This window comes from Dromaius novaehollandiae, chromosome 1 (assembly GCF_036370855.1).
Source record: "Dromaius novaehollandiae isolate bDroNov1 chromosome 1, bDroNov1.hap1, whole genome shotgun sequence".
Taxonomy (NCBI): Eukaryota; Metazoa; Chordata; class Aves; order Casuariiformes; family Dromaiidae; genus Dromaius; species Dromaius novaehollandiae.
The window spans coordinates 200,103,591-200,122,310 of record NC_088098.1 but is presented as its reverse complement, the minus strand read 5'-3'; the positions used below and the strand labels follow the sequence as shown (position 1 = coordinate 200,122,310).

Here is an 18,720-nt window from a genome sequence, read left to right as displayed (position 1 = left end):
AGAATTTAAGAGCCTTCCTAATGTACAAAATGTTACAAACTGACAGTCCAATAATTTGGTTTTACAACATTGTTGTAACATAATCTGTCATGTACTCTAAAATTAACAGCCTTGTCAATACATGATGGGGTGTCTAAAAGAAACTGCTTGGAAAGCAAATAAGAAAATAATCACAAAGCATTAATATTAGTGCATTTTGCTCTCAACAAGGGTAAAAATCACTGCTACCTCCCCAAGTTTTGCTCTGCCTTGCCAGAATTGCCAGGTAAAAAGCTGGTGGCTAAAGGTGAATTTTAAGATGATGCTGGTAGAAAGGAGGAGACCTTTTGAAAAATGAAGCATCTTTAGTATTTTATCCTTAAAGTCTAAGTTTTGGAAGTTTTAAAAGTAGACATGTTTGTGTGTTTAAGGACAGATCTCGGGAATACTCAAATTGTGTGTAAAGCAGTTTTTGGAAGCTTGCTACTTAATTTCAAGTGTGTAGGGTTTTATCTTACAGTTTCATTTTGCAGGCCCTTCAGTAACGATACCAAAGAGAAAAATGTTCAGCGTCTGATTTCTTCAGATGGTGGGCTGAAGTATAAACCAGTTCTAGCTCCACCAGTAGACACGGTGGGTTAACGTTGAATTATATTCTCGTTTGTTATTTCTGTATATGCATAGTTAATACTCCATTTGTTAAGACACAGAGACAGAATGCTGAAGCTTTACTATGATGTGCATCTTAAAGTGGAATTGATGTCCAAGCAACTATAGTGTTAATAGAATAACTGACAAAATGAAGACAGACCAAACCATATCATAGCTGAGGAGGGCTCAGGTGGCTATGAAACTATGTATTTTGAATTTAGGTTTTTAAAAAGACACCTGAGGATTCACAATATTAGGGTTTTGTTTTGTTTTTTTAATTCAAGACAAAGAATTCTAAGTCTTATGCAAAACGTGTCCTTAACGTAGTTAGGCAATGTCTCAGGGCAACAGTGTGCTTATATTAGGCTATTGGACCAGTGGGTATGTCTCAAAAAGTTCTGTTAAGAATTTTCTAACCTGATCTTTCTGAATGAACTTGAAGTTCTAGGCCAGGTGAACCAGTTTGTTGACAAGTAGTGGTGTCTTAAAATGACAAAACTGGACTGAATGATTCCTTACGAGTCCTGTTTTCTTGCTTGAAGATTTTTTTTATACAGTTACCTTGAAAGATGCATAATTTGTAAATGTCTGTTAGTTTCTAATGCAGTTTTGTTATGGTACCCATTAAAGTTTAAAAATGGTTGTCTTTTCTGAACATTCTTGAAAGAATCTACTTGAAATAAGGCCGTATAACATGTTATCTTAAACTATAATGTATTACCATTGACAAAGTTTTAAACAAAATAGCCTGAGGTCATTTTTTAAGTATATTGAGCTTGCAGTCTTAAGTAATCTTTTGATGATAGTCACCCGTTCTGTTGAGAGAAAATTTTTTATTTTCTGGAGAAAGCTGTTGTGATGCGTATTTTTTTTCCTCTTCTGGGCTCATCCTTTGAAAAGCCACATTTATTGAGATTATATAATTTCTAAACTTGATAAGCTGATACTTCCTCTTGTTTCATTCAGCTTTTTCAGTTTTGTTTTTTTTTTTTATTCTTTAACGAGTGACCACTAGATTTTTGGCAGTATCATTTCTTTTCTCATTGAGTGAATATATATCCATGTGCTTTGAATTTTAGAAGGGTATTTATTACTATGCTGCTGAGCATAGAACCATGAAGTAGGGAGAAAGCTATGTTATTCCCAGGCTCTTTTTTTTTTTTTTTTTTTTTAACCTATTATGTCTCTTTACTTCTGCTCAAAATAGAGTGGGAATGGTTGACATAGGGAGATATTCCTAATACAGTTAGCATCCAAGTCATAAAACCAGGAGGAGTTTCTTTGGTTTTTTGCACTCCTGAGGAGGAGACATAATTTGTCTGAGATGTTCAGATACATTAATGAGAAAATTGTCTTAGAGATGAAGTTGACAACAAACCTCTATTAAACTCTATGATCTCTAAAATGATGCTTGTGACTAATTCATCTCTCCCAGAAAACCACCTAATCATGGTGCAAAAGCAGCAGTAGTTGAAGAGTCTGCTACCTCCTTTCACCTATACCAGTGTTTGGTCAGAGGCAGAACTGCTCCATGTTTTTGAAGTCAAGCTATAACTTCTCCCCTGTGTCATTGTTCTGCTAGACTATGAAGAACCCTTAAGTACTTGAAGAATTTTGGGTGTTAGTTAAGTTGCCTTTCAGCAAGCTAAACTGATTGCCTGGCAGTTGACAGGCTTAAGAAGCACCAGCCCTAACCTCCGCATGTTGCCCTCTGACTTTTGGGACATCCCCAGCTGGTCACCTTCTTTTTTTTATTTGTTTTTAGCAGAATACCAGCACTCTAACACCGGTTTTAGTAATGCCAGCGACGGAATAAGTCACTTCTGTATGTGCATTCACTTCTATGCTGATTCCAAACCCAAGTATCTTCTTACCTTTTCCTTCATCAGCATAAAGCTGGGAGCTTACATATTTTTGTGCTACTGCTGGTTTTTTGTTGTTCCCCAAATGCAGTTCCTAAATACTTTTATTTACTTTTTTTTTTCTTGGGTACACTGTTTCCATTTTTTAATCTGGAGCGCTTTCTTTGCTCAGTATTTGCTCTGTTTATGACCTTGCAATCTTTTCATTTGATCAGATTTTTTTAATTAGCATAAATAAATATATGCATTTAACAGAAAAAATAATTTAGAATCCTTGTTTCAGAGATACAATAATGAAAATACTCTCAGTCTAAAAGTGCAGTTCAGGTGAGCCAATGTTCTGGGCCTGTTTCCTGCTGTAGAGCTACTCAGAGCCTTACACAGATCATCAGTCACTCACTTCAGGTGTTTCTATCAATTAGAAATGGCGAATGATTATAGCCCATCTTGTCTTCTAATCATACAAGTAACTACTTGTTCTTTGGCAAATTTTTCACCAGGACAGCAAAACTATGGAAGATGTTGATGAAGCTTTGTGGATGGCTATTTGTAATCTCAGCCACTTAAAAGATGCAGATGAGGTGAGTGAAAATAAATTGAATACATCTTTAAATATTAAGTCTTATCCTTGATTAAAGCTTTTTCTTATGAGTAGGCGCACAAAACCATGTTCATGCTCTTACTGCCTTTGCAGTGTTTATTTCGATGTCTGTTCTGTCCTTTAACTGTCTGCATTATTTTTGTGGAATGTGCAGCATTAAGCTCCAGACTGTACAAAGTACATGAGCCTGTGCTTTACTTACATATGTGGACGGACCCAGTAACTTCAACAGAACTGTTTATAAGCCAGCCTTGAAGTACTAGGTTGTGTTTCCATGCATCAGGGTGAAGTGCAGCATTCTTTTTTATTCTAACAACCAAGCTAACTCTTAGCTTTCTTGTGCCTCCTTCTGGATCTAAAGATGGGAAAGAAGTTATCTGTGGGCAAGGGGGGTAATATTTCTCTTAAACAAAAAAAAAAAAAAAAAAAAAAAAAAAAAACCCAAAACACAGATGATGTAAAGTCAGGCATTCTTGTATGCAGAAAATAATACAGGAAAAATCCTAAAATAACTGGATAATGCTCTTAACAAAAAGGTTTTACTAGGTATCCTATCAGCTTCCTTATTGATTATTTATTTCAACTTTAATTCTTATTTATATTGTGTGCTAAGGAGAAGCTTGTATCTTTGCCATTTATTGAAATTTTATGTGTATTTTAAGTTATCCAGGCACAGAAATGTTTTATGGTCCAAAAATCTAAAACAAAATCATTCTATTAAGTCTTGCATGAAGTGCTCCTGAACACTGTTTTCCCTTCCCTTTCCAATTTGTCTTGCTGCAGTGGCTGATCTGTCATCTTGTAAAAACCTTGCATTTTGGCAATTTTTATAGCTAATGCACGCAACTGTGGTCTTCCAACAGCTTTTCAGTAAAGGCCTAGTATTGCCAGTGCAGTGTTGTATTACTGAGAGCTTTTTTTCTTCTTTTCTTTTTTTTTTTTCTTTTAAAAAACCAATCTCTCTATCAAATGTAACTATAACAACAGAGAACTGATGCTTAACAAGAGGAAAAACCTTTTGTTTCCTTAGTGCTTACAATGAGTTTAAAAAATAGTAGGAATCATAGCTTGATAATTACCTGTGCGCACTGCTATATTAGAATGTCAAGTAAGGAAAGCGAGGCCGTGAGTCCAAGACAGGAAGATACCTCTTGCCTGTTAGACCTAAAGACTTTGGTTGACATGATGCAGACAGTGTGAGCTGATTTGAGCTTAGAGAAAAGAAAATGATGGGTGAGCTATAATTTTTTCCCCTATTGTATCTTTATAGTTATCCTCTATTACTGTAATTCAGTCTGTGGTGAGGCCTGATAGTTCAAAGAATCGTAGTTCTGCTGACAGTTACAGTACTGAAAACTGAAGGTTAAAACCTGGCATTGTGGGTCTTTCTGTTTGGGGGGTTTTTTTGTTTGTTTTTAGTCAAGACCAAGCACAGCGTGGTTTACTGTCATGTCTTCTGCTGGATTGTTTGTCACTCTCTCAGTTCATTGATTCATTTGTTCTGTTCTGAATAAAACCAGAAATATTAGTGTGAGAACAATGAGTAAATGGATATTCATTCAATATTGAATGTAATAGATGCTGAAATACTTGGAATTGAAAGTGAAACGGGAAGGAGACAAGGTGGCAGAAATTGCAGATAGAATGTTTGATGAACTTACTGCTTCTCTTCAGTCAAGGTAATGTTCTGGTTTGTCAGGTTGGGGGTGGAGAGGAGAGCGAGTTATTCTTACCAATAAATTATTTCCTATTCAACTAAAAATAAATAATTCTGAATAAAATTTCAGTTTTCCTTATAACAGTATTTCATAATACCTGTTATAATCTTTGTACAGCTTTTTTGCCCATTCATAATGGTACATTAGTTCTTGGAGTGGCATTGTATAACTGGAAGAAACTGGCATATGTAGCCTCTGTTGTTTAAAAAACCTTGAATATGAATAAGACTATTTGTTCCCCGAAATAGCTTGATTCCAAAGGTACCATTGATGGTACCATTGATAGTACCATTAACAGATAATCAGTGTGAGAATAAGCATAACTTACAAAACCAACTTTCTGAAAATTTGGGGGCTTATAAAAGCCCAAGGACCTTTCTAGTTCTTCATTTTCAAGAATATTTGTATCTTCAGATCTATGTATATATTTATGTATGGCAAAGCATAGTATCCCAGAAGAGCCTGTAAAAGGGGGCTCTGATACCTTAATACTAAATTACAGAATTCAGCCTTTTAGTCTACGGTTGAACGTGTATGGAAATATCTGGAGGCTTGACTGGAAGAGCGGCTTTTTTAAAACATTTAATGAAAAAAGTTTCTCTAAAGGATATGGCTCTTCAGTGTGAACTGCTAAATTGTTTGGTTTACCTGATTTTTATTTCAGACTTCCATGTTTCCACATAGATCACTGTATCAGGAAAACTGTACTGCAGTTTGAGATGCATCCACTTCATGTTGTGGTAGAACTGCGGCAATTGTGTTTAACAGTTGAAGTTTGAATCTGCACTGCTGAGTGTTTATTACATTCTGAAAAGTAATGTTGTTTTTAATACAGGAAAAGGAAATTGTATGCAGAGTTATTGATGAATATTGACAACTACAGTGCAGAAGTTGCAAAGGCTAAACAGTACATTGAAGAGAAGAAAAATTGCTTGATTGGTGCTGTTAGGATTGCAAAGGAGTTAAAAATTACACCTTCTGTAAGAACCTACTGTGATGTCACTCAGGTAGTTAAATTCTTGCACTGTGAAATAACTTTTGTAACTACTACATTCAAATATTTGTGGGAAGTTACGGTGGTCCATCCTTCTTTATGAGACGTTTGCAGTTAAGTATTTTATACTCCTCTCTCCCAGTCTGAATTTGTGTTTGGTCACGAAGTAGGGCGTGATGACTGATTGGTAACAAAAATATGGTCCTTGCCTCTAAAGAGCTTGCTATCTGAAACCACAAATGGAAAGGGAGGGCAGGGCAACAGTGACACAGTGGAACAGCGGCCAGTGAAAGGGCAGTGACTTCAGGACTTCAGAAGTCTCTCAAGTCTTTCCCATTCCACAGTTCTCTAACCTCACCGAACTGCTCCAAATTTAATAGTCAGGCTCTCCTGAGCCTCCTGGTCCCAGGCCTTTGCTACCACTCTTCCTCTCCATTGTATCTGGTGCTCATAGAAACATACTATACCTGCTGCACTGTGTCAAGCCAAAGGTCCATCTGATGAAGTCTCCTGTCTCTGACAGCAGGCAGGGAAAGATGCTTGGAGGACAAAGCTGAGAACGTGAGCAGTTGGGAGTATAGGAAATTGCAGGTTAGGGATTTTATAATTTGAGGTTACATCAGGGCCATTACATTGAGTAGCAGTGGAGTCGCTCTGTCATAAACGGGTGTAACATGTCCTTGGACTCCTTTATACTGCTGGTGGTGCTCTGTGTGTGTGTGTAGGTGTGTGTACACATATACATACACAGAGGCAGCAAGTTGCACAGGTTAGTATTAAAAATAAGAGGAGTATATAGAGAATAGCTCCCTTTATTCTTTCTAAATCTGCTACCTGATTATTTCATTAGGAGCCTTTGTAGTTGTGTTGTGAAATAAAATGAGTAACTGGTCCCTCGCCATTCTTCTGTGCAACTCAATTTTAAACTATCATGTTCCCTGCATCCAGTTGTCACTTTCCATGTGAAGAAACCTAGTCTCTGTCATCTGGTCATGGATGGAAGTCCGATTCCTCTTTTTTTTCCTGGAACTTGCTCTGTTACCCAGTGTGAGCTTTAGCTGCTGACACCCACCTACCCTGTGCACCTGTAGGCTACTTCACGTTGAGCCTACCTTCTTGTGTAGAAGTTGTCCTCTCAGTGGCTGTTACACAAAAGCAAAATCCTGTTCCTCTTTCTAATCCACAGAATTGTAGAATGGTTGAGGTTGGAAGGGGGACCTCTGGAGATAATCTAGTCCAACCCCCCTACTCAAGCATGGTCACGTAGAGCAGGTTGCCCAGGACCCTGTCTGGATGGCTTTTGAATATCTCCAAAGAAGGAGACTCCATAATCTCTCTCAGCAGCCTGTTTCAGTGCTCCATTACCCTCAACAGTAAAGAAGTATTCCCCTATGCTTAGACGGAACTTCCTGTGTTTCAGTTTGTGCCTGTTGTCTCGCGTCCTATTGCAGGCACCACTGAGAAGCGTCTGGCCCCATCCTCTTTACACCCTCCCTTCAAATATTTATATGCACTGATAAGATCCCCCCTCAGTCTTCTCCAGGCTGAACAGTTCCTTCTAGCTATAGTTAGAAAAAAAGGCAAGTGTTAGGTCTTAAGTGGTGTAAGAAGACGTGTTGAGAAGGAATGGACTTACTGTGACCTTAATTATGATTAGTTATAAATGAGTAAATTTTTGTTCTGTAGAATTCAAAATGTCATATTCTGATTGTATCATGTTGTAGTTAATAGATGTGTGCATAATCTGCTTTTTGTATAACAGAAGCTAAGACTGCACTTTTTAATTTCAGATTATTCGTAACCTAAAGTTGACAGTTGAGGATGAGCTCTCAAGAGTGAATAGTTTGAAGGAGAAAACATCTCTGAGGTAAATGACTGGAACTGGAGGTAGATGGGAATGTAAATGAATGCACTGATTATCTCACTGACAAAAGCTGTCCATTTAGAAGTTAAACAGCACAAATCAAGCTGCTTCACTTGCAGTGTATCAAAAATTTTTTCTAGTTCACCTAGTTCATGTGTATATAAACATACTGTTAAAAATGCTCAGTATCTTTCATCTGAGACATCAAGGAGAAAAGATGTTATGGTGTACATACAGTTTGCTGCTATGTGAAAAGAAATACACCTGCATTTGGAAAATGTTTGGCAGGCTTCTAATGTCTTTCTCTTCTTCGCTTACTGAAGAAGTAACAGCTTAAGTCTTAGAAAAAAAGAATCCCTTTCTCATCTTCAGCAAAGACTTAATAAGTTAAATGCTTCTTATAGCACAGATATCCAAGAAGAAATTCCTGGAAACTCTGCTTACCACATTGCCCTCCTTAGAAGTTGCAAACATACAATTTCTATACCTGAATAGAAAAGATCAGGAATGAAATGCGTCACAGCTGTGGTTTAGCTGACTGTGCAGTTTGGCAGCAGGGCTTGTCAGAGGACTGCAGTGCTAGTGTATATGGGGTGCACTGAGAAACGATAAAGAAGGGAAAGAATAAGGATGCTGTCAGGTTAAGGGTTTGTTGCTGATATTTTAGTTCATGGGCAAGAGCAAGAGCTGGTGCTAGTGATGGTTGTTACTTGCCTAAATGTCTGTTGAAAGAGCATGATGTGTAGTGTGTTAGGTTATTGCAACATGTTGGGGAACCCATTTCATTTAAGGACCATTTTAAGGAGGCTTTAAATGCACAGTGGCAAACTCTTCCAGCCTAGAGGAAAGCAAAAAACATAATACAGAGTCAATTGTATTTGCACGGCAAGACCTTTTAAGGACCTGCAAATGAAAAGTAGATTATTAGAAGAGGAATAAAGGAGACCTGATAAAGGATGAGTCTAAAGGCCTTGCATGCTGGTGCTGCTCCAGAATAACATTGTAGGTGACAAAATTACAACTGGTAAGGTGCAAAAAACTTCAGACTGATTCCGTAAGTATAAAATATCAAAGAGGAAAGGATAGGTGCATTCCTGAATAGAGGAAAAAGAAAAAATGCTTCAGAGAGGATGGGCTCTTCAATAGTGCGTATGCTTTAGTTTTCACAAATTGTTAATGATGACTAGACAGTTATCAAAGCTAACAATTCGATTGAGTAAAGTTATGTTTGCAGTTCTGCTAGCCTCATTATTGTAAAAGTACTTGAAAGATGTTACTAGATTTTATTTGGGAAAGGAAATAGAGCTGTTTATTAGTGTAATGTTAAACAGAAGAAGAAAAGAATATATAGGTTTTGGAATTCCATCAGGATTTTTGGAGAGTTTTTTTTTTTTCCTCTCTGAAGAAAAATTGATAGAATGATTATTGGTGAGAACTCCATATATAAATACTGGAGTACTGTGTGTGTGTGTGTGAGGGAGGAAGGAAGCAAGGAAGCTAAGAGAGTTTTTAAATATAAATGTGAAGATAAATGAACAATCAAATCTGTTGTTAATAGGCTGTTAACATGCCAGTTTTCAGTGCTCTTTTTGTCCACAAGTGAAGGAATGGAATGGGTAATTAACCTCTTTTTTTTGCCTCTTCATGTACTATGGGAATTTTGTCCTAAAAATGAGTGTATCTCAAAGTGTCCGAGTGATCTAGATCATCGTGGTGACTTTTATAATGTTTCTTATCTTTTTTTCTAGTTTTTTCGTGAATACTGATGAGATTACATCCTTGTTAAAAAATATGGGGAAGATTGAATGGGGAAAAACAGCTAAGTAAGCATCTTTTAATAAAGAGGATAAGTACAGTAATTTACCTAGTCTTATAATGGTTCAATTAGAGATTAAATGGAGCGGAAAAAAAACAAAGTCCATGTGTGCTTCTAAGAGTATGACAACAAACCACAGCAAAACTTTAGATGTTGGCATTTTGGTTGGCATTCCAGTTAAACCAGTTAGTGTTTCGGTGGTGATATTTCAGTTTTACATGTGTTTCACACAACTATTTTCACTGTATCATTTAAGTTATGTACTGAAAACTTGTTTTTTAATGATGGATGTTATTCCAGCTTTGGCATTTAATTATGTAATAGAGATGTTTATAATTTCAGTATACAAAAATTGCTTCATGTAGGTGTAAATACATCTGGAAAATCTACAGCAAATACTGAAATTTATAGTATTTTTGCTTTACAATCTAAATGCTGATTATGGCAAATGTCAAGATAATTGATTTAAGACTAACCTGAACCAGAAAAAAACCTGACTTTTAATTAGACCCCTTTTCCTGCAGTATTTGACAAAAACTTGAGAAAATAAAATGGAATGGAATTGCTGTTAAAATGTAATGGAGGCCTATTGTTATCAATGGTAATCTGAGAAAAGGTTTGTCAAATACTGTAATAATATTTGGCAGTCCTGCAGATTACAGTACAGAGTAACTGTCAGTACAACAGCATCTAACATGCCTTTTGTTTTTAACATAAACTATCTTTCACATTTAGTAATGCTTTTCAAATAGTTCATTTGTACTTACGGGTGCTATTTAGTCGTTTAAGTGGGGGCAGCTCATGTTTGTACTGACCTGTGCCCAAGAATGAAAGGAGGATTTCCTCTAGAGAGGTGATGAACTAAATTCTGCATACTGTTTTGTAGCAGTTTGTGGACCGTTGTGGAATCTCTTGCTTAGATTGAGGAATAATTTCTCGAAGAATGAGTGGCCCTGTCTTTATCTGAGATTTATTATTACATTGGCAAAAGTGTTAAACAGATTTTCCTTAAAGCATTTTTATGTACAGTGGCCTGAATAACCTGTGCTGCTGTCTTGTATGTTTATGGTGTCAGGAATCTCCCATGGTATCATATATTACAGTTTGCAATAACCCAGATTTGACAGTCTTGAAAGCATGCTGTAAAAAAAAATCTTTCTTTCAATATAAAGTACAGTATAGTGCAAAGTACTGTAATGCATAGTCTATAGTGTAAAGTGGTCCTATTAAAAAAGGTTAAAAGAGAACAATGTTAAATTAAGAAGGATCAGTTCCAAGAGTGGCCTAGTTTTTTCTCCTTTTTAGGATTCGGAAATAATTTTACTGTTTTGTTGTGTTGATATTCAAAAACATCGTACAATTTTTTGAGAAATACCAGTCTTTAATTGAAATTTATTTTTTATTTTATGTCTTTATTGAAAATTTTTTTATTTTATTTTATTGAAAGCGTTTCAATAAATATTGAAATTATTAAAATAACTTCCACTGTTTCAGCAAGTTTTTATGAGGTGTTTTCATAGCATTGTGATTTGTTTTTAAAAGGAGGAGAGAGAAAGAAAGGGAAAAAAAAAAAAGCTTTGACTTGCCTGCTTCTCCAGAAACAAACCCAGTTCTGTTAATTCCTGTCTCCAAATAGATGTTTTCCCAAATATAGTGAGGACAATGGACAACACACTCTTAGGCCTGATGACAAAGAAGAAATACCACCAGGCTGTGATACTCATTATTCTGTAGACAGTACCTTTCCAGCACTTACCAGAGAAAGGAAAATAAAGGCTCTGGCAAAACTTGATGTTCACGAAGAAGTGAAAAATACACGAGTACAAGAGTTACTTACTATGATACATCATCCGAATATTCCTGTTCTGCCCAAGACTCTGTCCAGCCCTGACGTCATAATAGAAGAAATAATTGAAGATGACGAGGAAGGTAAGTTGCTTAACACCTGATGCTTTCAATATTCAGTTGTCAATCATAATGTCATTTATCCATAGCATGTTTGTAGTCAAACCCAGCACTCATACAGGCCCTTTTATGGCTCCTGCATTTCACTTTCCCTTGCTTTGAACTTTTGTGGCTTCTTTTTTTCCTTCCTTTAGCTTAGCTGGGTGAGAACTTTCTTAAAACTTTTCTCAAGTGGCTTTCATCATAAGTTTCTGTGTCTTCCTGAATAAAAGTCTCTTTGACTATCTTAGTTGTTACAATCCTTCGTGGAGTTTCTGGCATTGCCTTACCTTAACTAGCAACAACAGTAAGTTCTTCAGCTCGTCAGTTCTTGTCTGGACTTCTTAGTATAGTGTAGCTAGCAGGTCCAAGGAAGTGATCTTAGGCTCTGTGAGACTGCACTGGAGTGTTGTGTCCAGTTTTGGACCTTGCAGTAGTGAAAGTCACTGGCCTACTGCAGCAAGTTTAAGCAGAGTCAGCCAAGCTGGGTAGGGGCTGGAGCACATGAGGTGTGAGAAGAGGATGAGGGAACTGGGCTTCTTCCTCCTTAAGAGGAGGATGCTTCAAGGGGAGCTTCATGGCTGTCCACAGCTACCTGTTTGGTGTATACAGAGAAGCTGGAGCCAGACCTTTCTAGGAGGTACACTGGTAGGACAAGAGGCAACAGACACAAGTTGGAACATGGAAAATTACAGTTAGATACTAGGAAAAACACTTTATCCTGAGAGTGATCTAATGCTGGCACAATTTGCAGAGAGATGTTTTGGAACCTCCATCTTTGGAGGTGTTTAAGGCTCTGTTTAGCCCAAGTCTAAGAATCTCTTTGTATTTTCAGATTGCCTTTTAGGAAGTTACCAAGTTTCCCCACCAATACCATACTTACCTTTTTTAACAACTTTTGAATGTTATGGAGGCATGTGTCGTAATCTTCCATTGGTGTGCAACTGACCTTAACATCTTAAGGTGTTCTTGTGTTCGTGCTGCCTGCAGCCATCTTGTTTACAACTCACTCTCTCTGCTGACTCTATTTCAGCTTTTTTACCAAGACTATACAAATAATTGTTGCCATTGAACTATTACCATTTGTTATTCATAAAATTTAATGTTGACAAGCCATGTTTCTCCAAGTGCTTTTACATTCTGAGTGTGTGTGTGTGTGTGTGTGTGTGTGTGTGTGTGTGTGTATATATATATAGTGTGTGTGTGTGTGTGTGTATATATATATAGTGTGTGTGTGTGTGTGTGTATATATATATAGTGTGTGTGTGTGTGTGTGTATATATATATAGTGTGTGTGTGTGTGTATATATATATAGTGTGTGTGTGTGTGTATATATGTATGTATGTATGTATGTGTATCACATGCTCAAGTTTGGAGAGTTTGCCCTGGCAATGCCTCTGCAGCGCAGAACCTGTTTTTCCTTTTGGCCTGCATCAAGGACTTAATAGGGAAAACCCAGTTCCTTTCATTTGCCATTGATGAATGACAAAGTTTTGCTGGTAGACCATAGCTTTGACATTATAACCACTTTTGAATCCTGATTTTCTTTACTGATCAGTCTTATAAGTGGTTCAGGTTCCAGTTTGTCTCTTTGCTTCGTGTTTAGACTATGCTACATCACTTGCCTGGCTGAATAAGCCTTGATTTCTGTTTCTGTTGAGGCATGACAGCATGTCTTCTTTCAGACTACTTTGCTTAGAACTTGCCGTTGTCAAGTTCTCATCAGTAGCTGGGAGGAACAGGGCAGTATGTATGTTTGTTGTCATAAAAAGTGTAAACCTTAGGTCTCTGACATTAGCCTACTGGAGTTGCGCAAACTTGGCAGGCCAAGACATTTACCTCCTGAGGAAAGGAACTAGGCCTTTAATTACAGGGACCCTACTAGATGGAGGAGCATGGCTTCACCAAATATGTGCTGAATGCAGGTCCTTCACATTCTAGGCTAGAGAAAACAGCAAAAAGGCATGTTTTACATGCAAGATAAATCTGTTGGGTCAGTCTTGAATTCTAGAGCATAAGACTCTGCCAGGTATAAGTTCACTGAGCATAAAAGGTTCGTATTCAGAAAAAGATGCTGGTGACCAAGGTGACATTCTTTGAACTTATACCTGGAAAGAGAAATTCAAGGAGAAAATACCTTCCTCATCATTTTTTTTGAGGCTTACCTTTCTCAGCCATCCTCTTTTGAAATACACAAAGGCGTACTCCTCCATAGCAGAACAGCAATGATCTGTTCAACTTACCATATTCCTTGAAAGTTCCAGAAATACAAACATAAGCTTTGTTATCTGTGCACTCGGACAGCTCTTCTTAACAGTACAGTAGCAGATCTGCATGTTGACTGTCCATTCCCTTCATCAGCTTTATCATGCCAAAACAGTGATAAAGGCTCCCTGCATTGGTGTTGATACAATGCCTATTCCAAGTTTCATTTCTGTGGCTCCTTTTCCTTCTCGGGAGTCTTCTCAGGACACTGTGCACCAGCAGATTTTCTTTTCGCTCTTATCTCAGAGATATGTTTTGTATCACTAAGGAAAATACTTCTGTAGTGTTCACTTCAAAGTGTTGTTCTTAATAAAACTAACATCCTGCACCTATAAGCTAAAACAGTAATACGGATAACCAGAATTCTCCCTTTTGAATCAGGGTATTGGTTTATACCTCTCCGCCTTGAGGACACATACCTGAGCTTTATCATCGTACCATAATACAAGAAATGTTTGTGGTATCTGATTATCTTGCTTTTCAGCAGTGCCATTGAGCACCACAGATGAGCTCAGAATAGGGAAAGAATGAGTTCAAGAATAATTTGGGGAACTTAGATGTTCTCAAGTTGTATGAGCCTCAAATTTTAGCCAAGTGGCTGATTCAATTTCAGAATCATCTGGGGCTGTTTTTTTGAGAATAAGTGAGGTACCAGAATACTAAACAGCTCATGCAGTACCTGTTTTTAGAGAAAATGAAAGGACGACAAGGGGAATTGGTGATCAATTCAGTTTTAATTTACAGAAAGAAATTTACGTGATGTAAATTTTAGAGCTTGGGTACAGCTGTCTAAAATAGCTTATTCCAAAATCCCAGTGGACTTCACAACACACTTTCTGTCAGAACAAAACTTCTTCAAACTGGAGTGTAATGCAAGTTTTGCATGTCCTGAATCTTATATTTTTTTATGGTAGTCTGATAATCTTGCAATTACCACATGGGCTGGTGTCACGGGCAGGTGGGGCAATGCACTTCATTCATAGGAGAGAAGCAGCACTATGTTTTATTGTGGTCAGATAGTGACTTAACAAAGTGTGGTCATAAATAAGGCAATGATATAACGAGGTTCGATGGCAAGGTTCACTCAGTTATTTACTGCGTGGAGAACAGGGTCAACTGAAAGTGTCAGGGAGACCCTCCCGTTGAGTCACAAGGTTTAGAAAGGACACGCCTTTTGCTCTCCAAACTCCTTCAGAGAGGAGTCTGGATGTGGCTGCATCCAGTCTTAGTCCCAGACTTGGTCAATGGTGCATGTCTAATGGAGCGTGTGCGAAGGAGACTCTCCGGTTGAGTCACGAGCTTCAGAAAGGACCCCCTTGCTCTTCAGACTCCTTAGGAGAGGAGTCTGGGTGTGGCTGGATCCATTCCTAGTCCCAGACTTGGTCAATGGATTATGTCTAAGAATTACGTGTGAAGTGTGTGAGGAGATTGGCCAGTGGTTTATGTCTAAGGGATTATGTGCACAATTGATCGAAGATACAACCTAGTCGAGTTGCAGTTTCAGTGTGCTATTGATCACTTACCGAGGATCTGTCATGGGTAAGGGATCTCTGGACCTCGAGGAGTAACCTAGAGAGGTGTCTGCTCAAGAGGAGTTTCCACAGTGCAGCCTGCTGCTGTGCAGGAGAGCTCAGTGGGCTCTGGGCTGCCCCCTGTTTATGGAAGGGGGAGATGATTGACTCATAGTCATATTTGCATGCCAGATGGGCCTTAATTGGCGCATGCTGAATTAGCCCCTGCCTATGTGCTGTTTACAGGGAGGTCAGGTTGAGGGGGAGAGAGCACATGACAGGAGGGAAAAGGAGCACACTGTCACAGCTGGCCATGTGCATGTTTCACTGAGTGTGCATCTGTTTCAGTCACATCAGATATGAAAATTTTTTTCCTCCTCAGTACCCTTACAACATTCTTAATTTCTCTTTAACATATTTGCCTATATGTGTACATACATTAACTAACATAATTCATTAAATTTCTTTTAAAACAATAAACAAACAGAACTTCCCGCAGAATGTCTTGAAGATGAACAGAGGAAGAAACTCTTCAAGAAGAAAACACCTTTTGAACACAAAGCTGGTTAGTGCTTTTCCTACCTGGTAAATGGTTTAGTTTGTGGTGGTAGTTGCTTGTTGTAATTTTTTTTTTTTATTTAACTAAGTCTGACTGCGATCTGATGTTAAAGAGAGTCGTTTTCTAAGGAGCTGGTAGAGAAGACACTGAAATTAATTGGAGAGTTGGACACATACTAGTCGGGATCAGGAATGCATTATGAAGCATATAGTCTGATCTTTCCTAGTTACCATGTTTTTGCTCCTCTGTAAAAGCAGTCTTGGGACATGTGAACTGAATTCCTTCCAGATAAAACTAGTCTGGAAGGTGCTTATAGTGTGGATGTTATTTGTGATACCAGCTGTGTTGCTCTGCAGATCAGCTCATTGTTGTGTGCCCCTTGCTAATGTAGGTGCAGTCTTTAAGATTTACCATAAACCCCCTTAGTTTGCAGCTGCAATACAGGCAACTTTCAGAAACTCAACATTGGTAGGGAGAGCATAATTTGAGGGAATAACATATTTCCTGCACAGATTCTGTAGGCAGAATTTGTGCAGTGCTTTGAACAGTTGTTCATTGGTAAGTGTGATAGTAGTAATAAAAGTTGAAGAGTAGAGATTGCAGTGTTGGGAAAGAAAGAAACTGACCTAAGATGCTTATAGAGGAAGAAATTGATGTAGAAAATACTGCCACAAAAAGATGTGTATTACTCTAGGAAACAAAACAATATTAGCAGAGGAAAGAGATCAAGGAAATCGCATTTCTGTGTTTTATTACCTCAAGATCATACAAATGCGCTCTCCCCTTTCCCCTGCCGGTTTCTCTCCTGTAACTTGAGAATTCATTGGTCAGTCTTAATGAGACTTGATAGAGTATTGGAGAATTCAAACAGTTAATGTTCATAAGGAGTTCTATGGAAATAAGTAGTTAGAGAAATTCTCTTAACACCTATGCTGAAGCAAAGCTTTAGCGCGCACTCACCTGTTATGATGGGTAAGTGTGATGGAACAAGTCTTTTATTCTCTCCTGCTAGTAGAGTTAGTTATCAGACAGATACATTTTTGATAAATCTTTCAAATCCTTTTCAGCCATTTGTGGTTTGCTGGAGGTGGGTAAGGTGGAGGTTACTTGAAGGAACATATTTTTACTGCATAAATGCAAACAGACTTCAGCCATTTCTTCTGGATCCATCTGGTACTAGTGATCTAGAACTGCCCTAGCTCCTATCACCATCTCTTGTGCTGGAGAGTTCAGACTCCACTGATCTATTGAAGAAGCTGTTAATATATGCTTTTCTTAGTTTACTTAAGACAGACTAACTGAATCAGCAGATTGTTGGAGATGGTTACCTCCAGCAGGGATGAGCCAGAAGAGTTTGTGTGCCTGTAGCTTGAATCTTACAAGTCATTCAGACTTACGTACTACTGTCTTAACCACTGGAGACACCTAAGACTAATCTTAATCTCTGTTCTGGGCACTGAATTTCCTAAGCTTGCAAGCATGGTCCTGTGTCTACATGCTCAGAATGTCTTGAATGCCAAATACGTTATGCCATCCCTTGCCCATGATCAGTTCTAGTTCAGAGACGGGCACAAGAGATGATTATGTTGTAGAATGCTGCAGATCTGTCTGTTAGCTGTGCCCAGATCAGTCACTTACATTACACAAGTTCTAGTACAGATTGCATCTGCTTTGCAGTGATGATGCTGTCCATTCTTTGCAGAAAGTTTGTGGTTTAAAATACTCATGTAGGAATTGACACCACTTCTGAACTGTCCTGATCCATGCACCACCTTTGGTGACTAGCTTCAAAAGAGGATCCCCCCTTTTGGATCCCTAATCAAGGGAGGTACCTGCAGTACAAATAATACGGATGCTTAGTCAAAAGTACCTTTTTATCGAGAGTTGTCTGTTGGCTGGCTTTTAAATGTTCCTTGATCTTCATGCAGTAGCACTGAACAGCTATACAAAAGTGCTTATGATTCCTATTGTTAAAGGCAGATGTCTCACTCAGGCTCGCTAATTCACTTTCTTGCTTCTCTGCTTAAATAGAATACAAGCTGTGAATTACCCACCTTAGTTCAGGAGCCTACTTTGTAGGCAGTGAGACAGTGAACTTTTTGTGTTTTGTGAAGTGACTCGAGGTAGATGTTGCTCTTTGTTCCAAAGGGAGGATTTCATCGCAGAAATGAATGTGATAATTAGTTTGAAACAAATGTGAGCAGATTGCTGTGAGATTAAACTATTTGAGGTAATGAGAAGTGTCATCATGACTTATGCAAGGTAAACCTAATCATATATGTATAATAGTATCTATTGATGTCACTTGGACTGTGTTTGACATTTGTTTGTGTCTTGTTCAGGCTCGACAGAACTCGTGTTTGTAAGCCACGTTATAAATCCATGCCACTTCTATATTCGGAGATACTCACAGAAGAAAGTAGCAGGTTTTTTGGAGAAGAAATTGAAAAACTTTTGTCGTAGTGTGAGTTCCTATCTTTCGCCTTCAGATGTTCTGGAACTAGGTAAATCAGTCATTTCTAAAGGCCTACATTAGCTTAAAATACCATCTTGCAGTATTTCTTCCTTAGTACTCACTTCTAGAAGGTGTTTAGAAAACTTAAAAAAAAAATTACTTAATAGTCTGAGTAGACAGTAAAGTTGAATATTACCTTGGAATGTATCAGTAGTTTTATTCTAGTAATACATTTTTTTGTAAAATTTGGAAACTAAATTTGAGCTAGGGTATGTTATGCAGAAGTAGGGAACTTGTGGAATATTTAGTTCTAAACGTTTTGATGTTGGGTTGTGCACCAGGTAGATGCTGGTTCTTTCCGGATCTCAGTAGGAAAGAGTGCCCACTGAAATCTTTACATATAATACGATGCTTAATCAGAATATTCAGAGACAGAAGTGGAATATAAGATTAGCAGTTAAAATCTTATGTCCTTTCTGATGGTGGGAACCCCAAGATGC

General features: G+C 37.9%; 1 protein-coding gene across 1 annotated transcript in view; it reads left to right on the top strand.

Moving 5' to 3' along the window:
• Positions 1–381: 381 nt before the first annotated feature.
• RNF17 (ring finger protein 17) overlaps positions 382–18,720 on the top strand; it is a 55,630-nt gene continuing 37,291 nt past the window's right edge. The window contains exons 1-9 of the mRNA XM_064505041.1: positions 382–612; positions 2,993–3,073; positions 4,672–4,772; positions 5,647–5,818; positions 7,596–7,672; positions 9,418–9,492; positions 11,140–11,414; positions 15,694–15,771; positions 18,108–18,269. Of these exons, the coding sequence (XP_064361111.1) occupies positions 394–612; positions 2,993–3,073; positions 4,672–4,772; positions 5,647–5,818; positions 7,596–7,672; positions 9,418–9,492; positions 11,140–11,414; positions 15,694–15,771; positions 18,108–18,269 (1,240 nt within the window). The 5' untranslated portion in view covers positions 382–393. The remainder of the gene's footprint in view (positions 613–2,992; positions 3,074–4,671; positions 4,773–5,646; positions 5,819–7,595; positions 7,673–9,417; positions 9,493–11,139; positions 11,415–15,693; positions 15,772–18,107; positions 18,270–18,720) is intronic.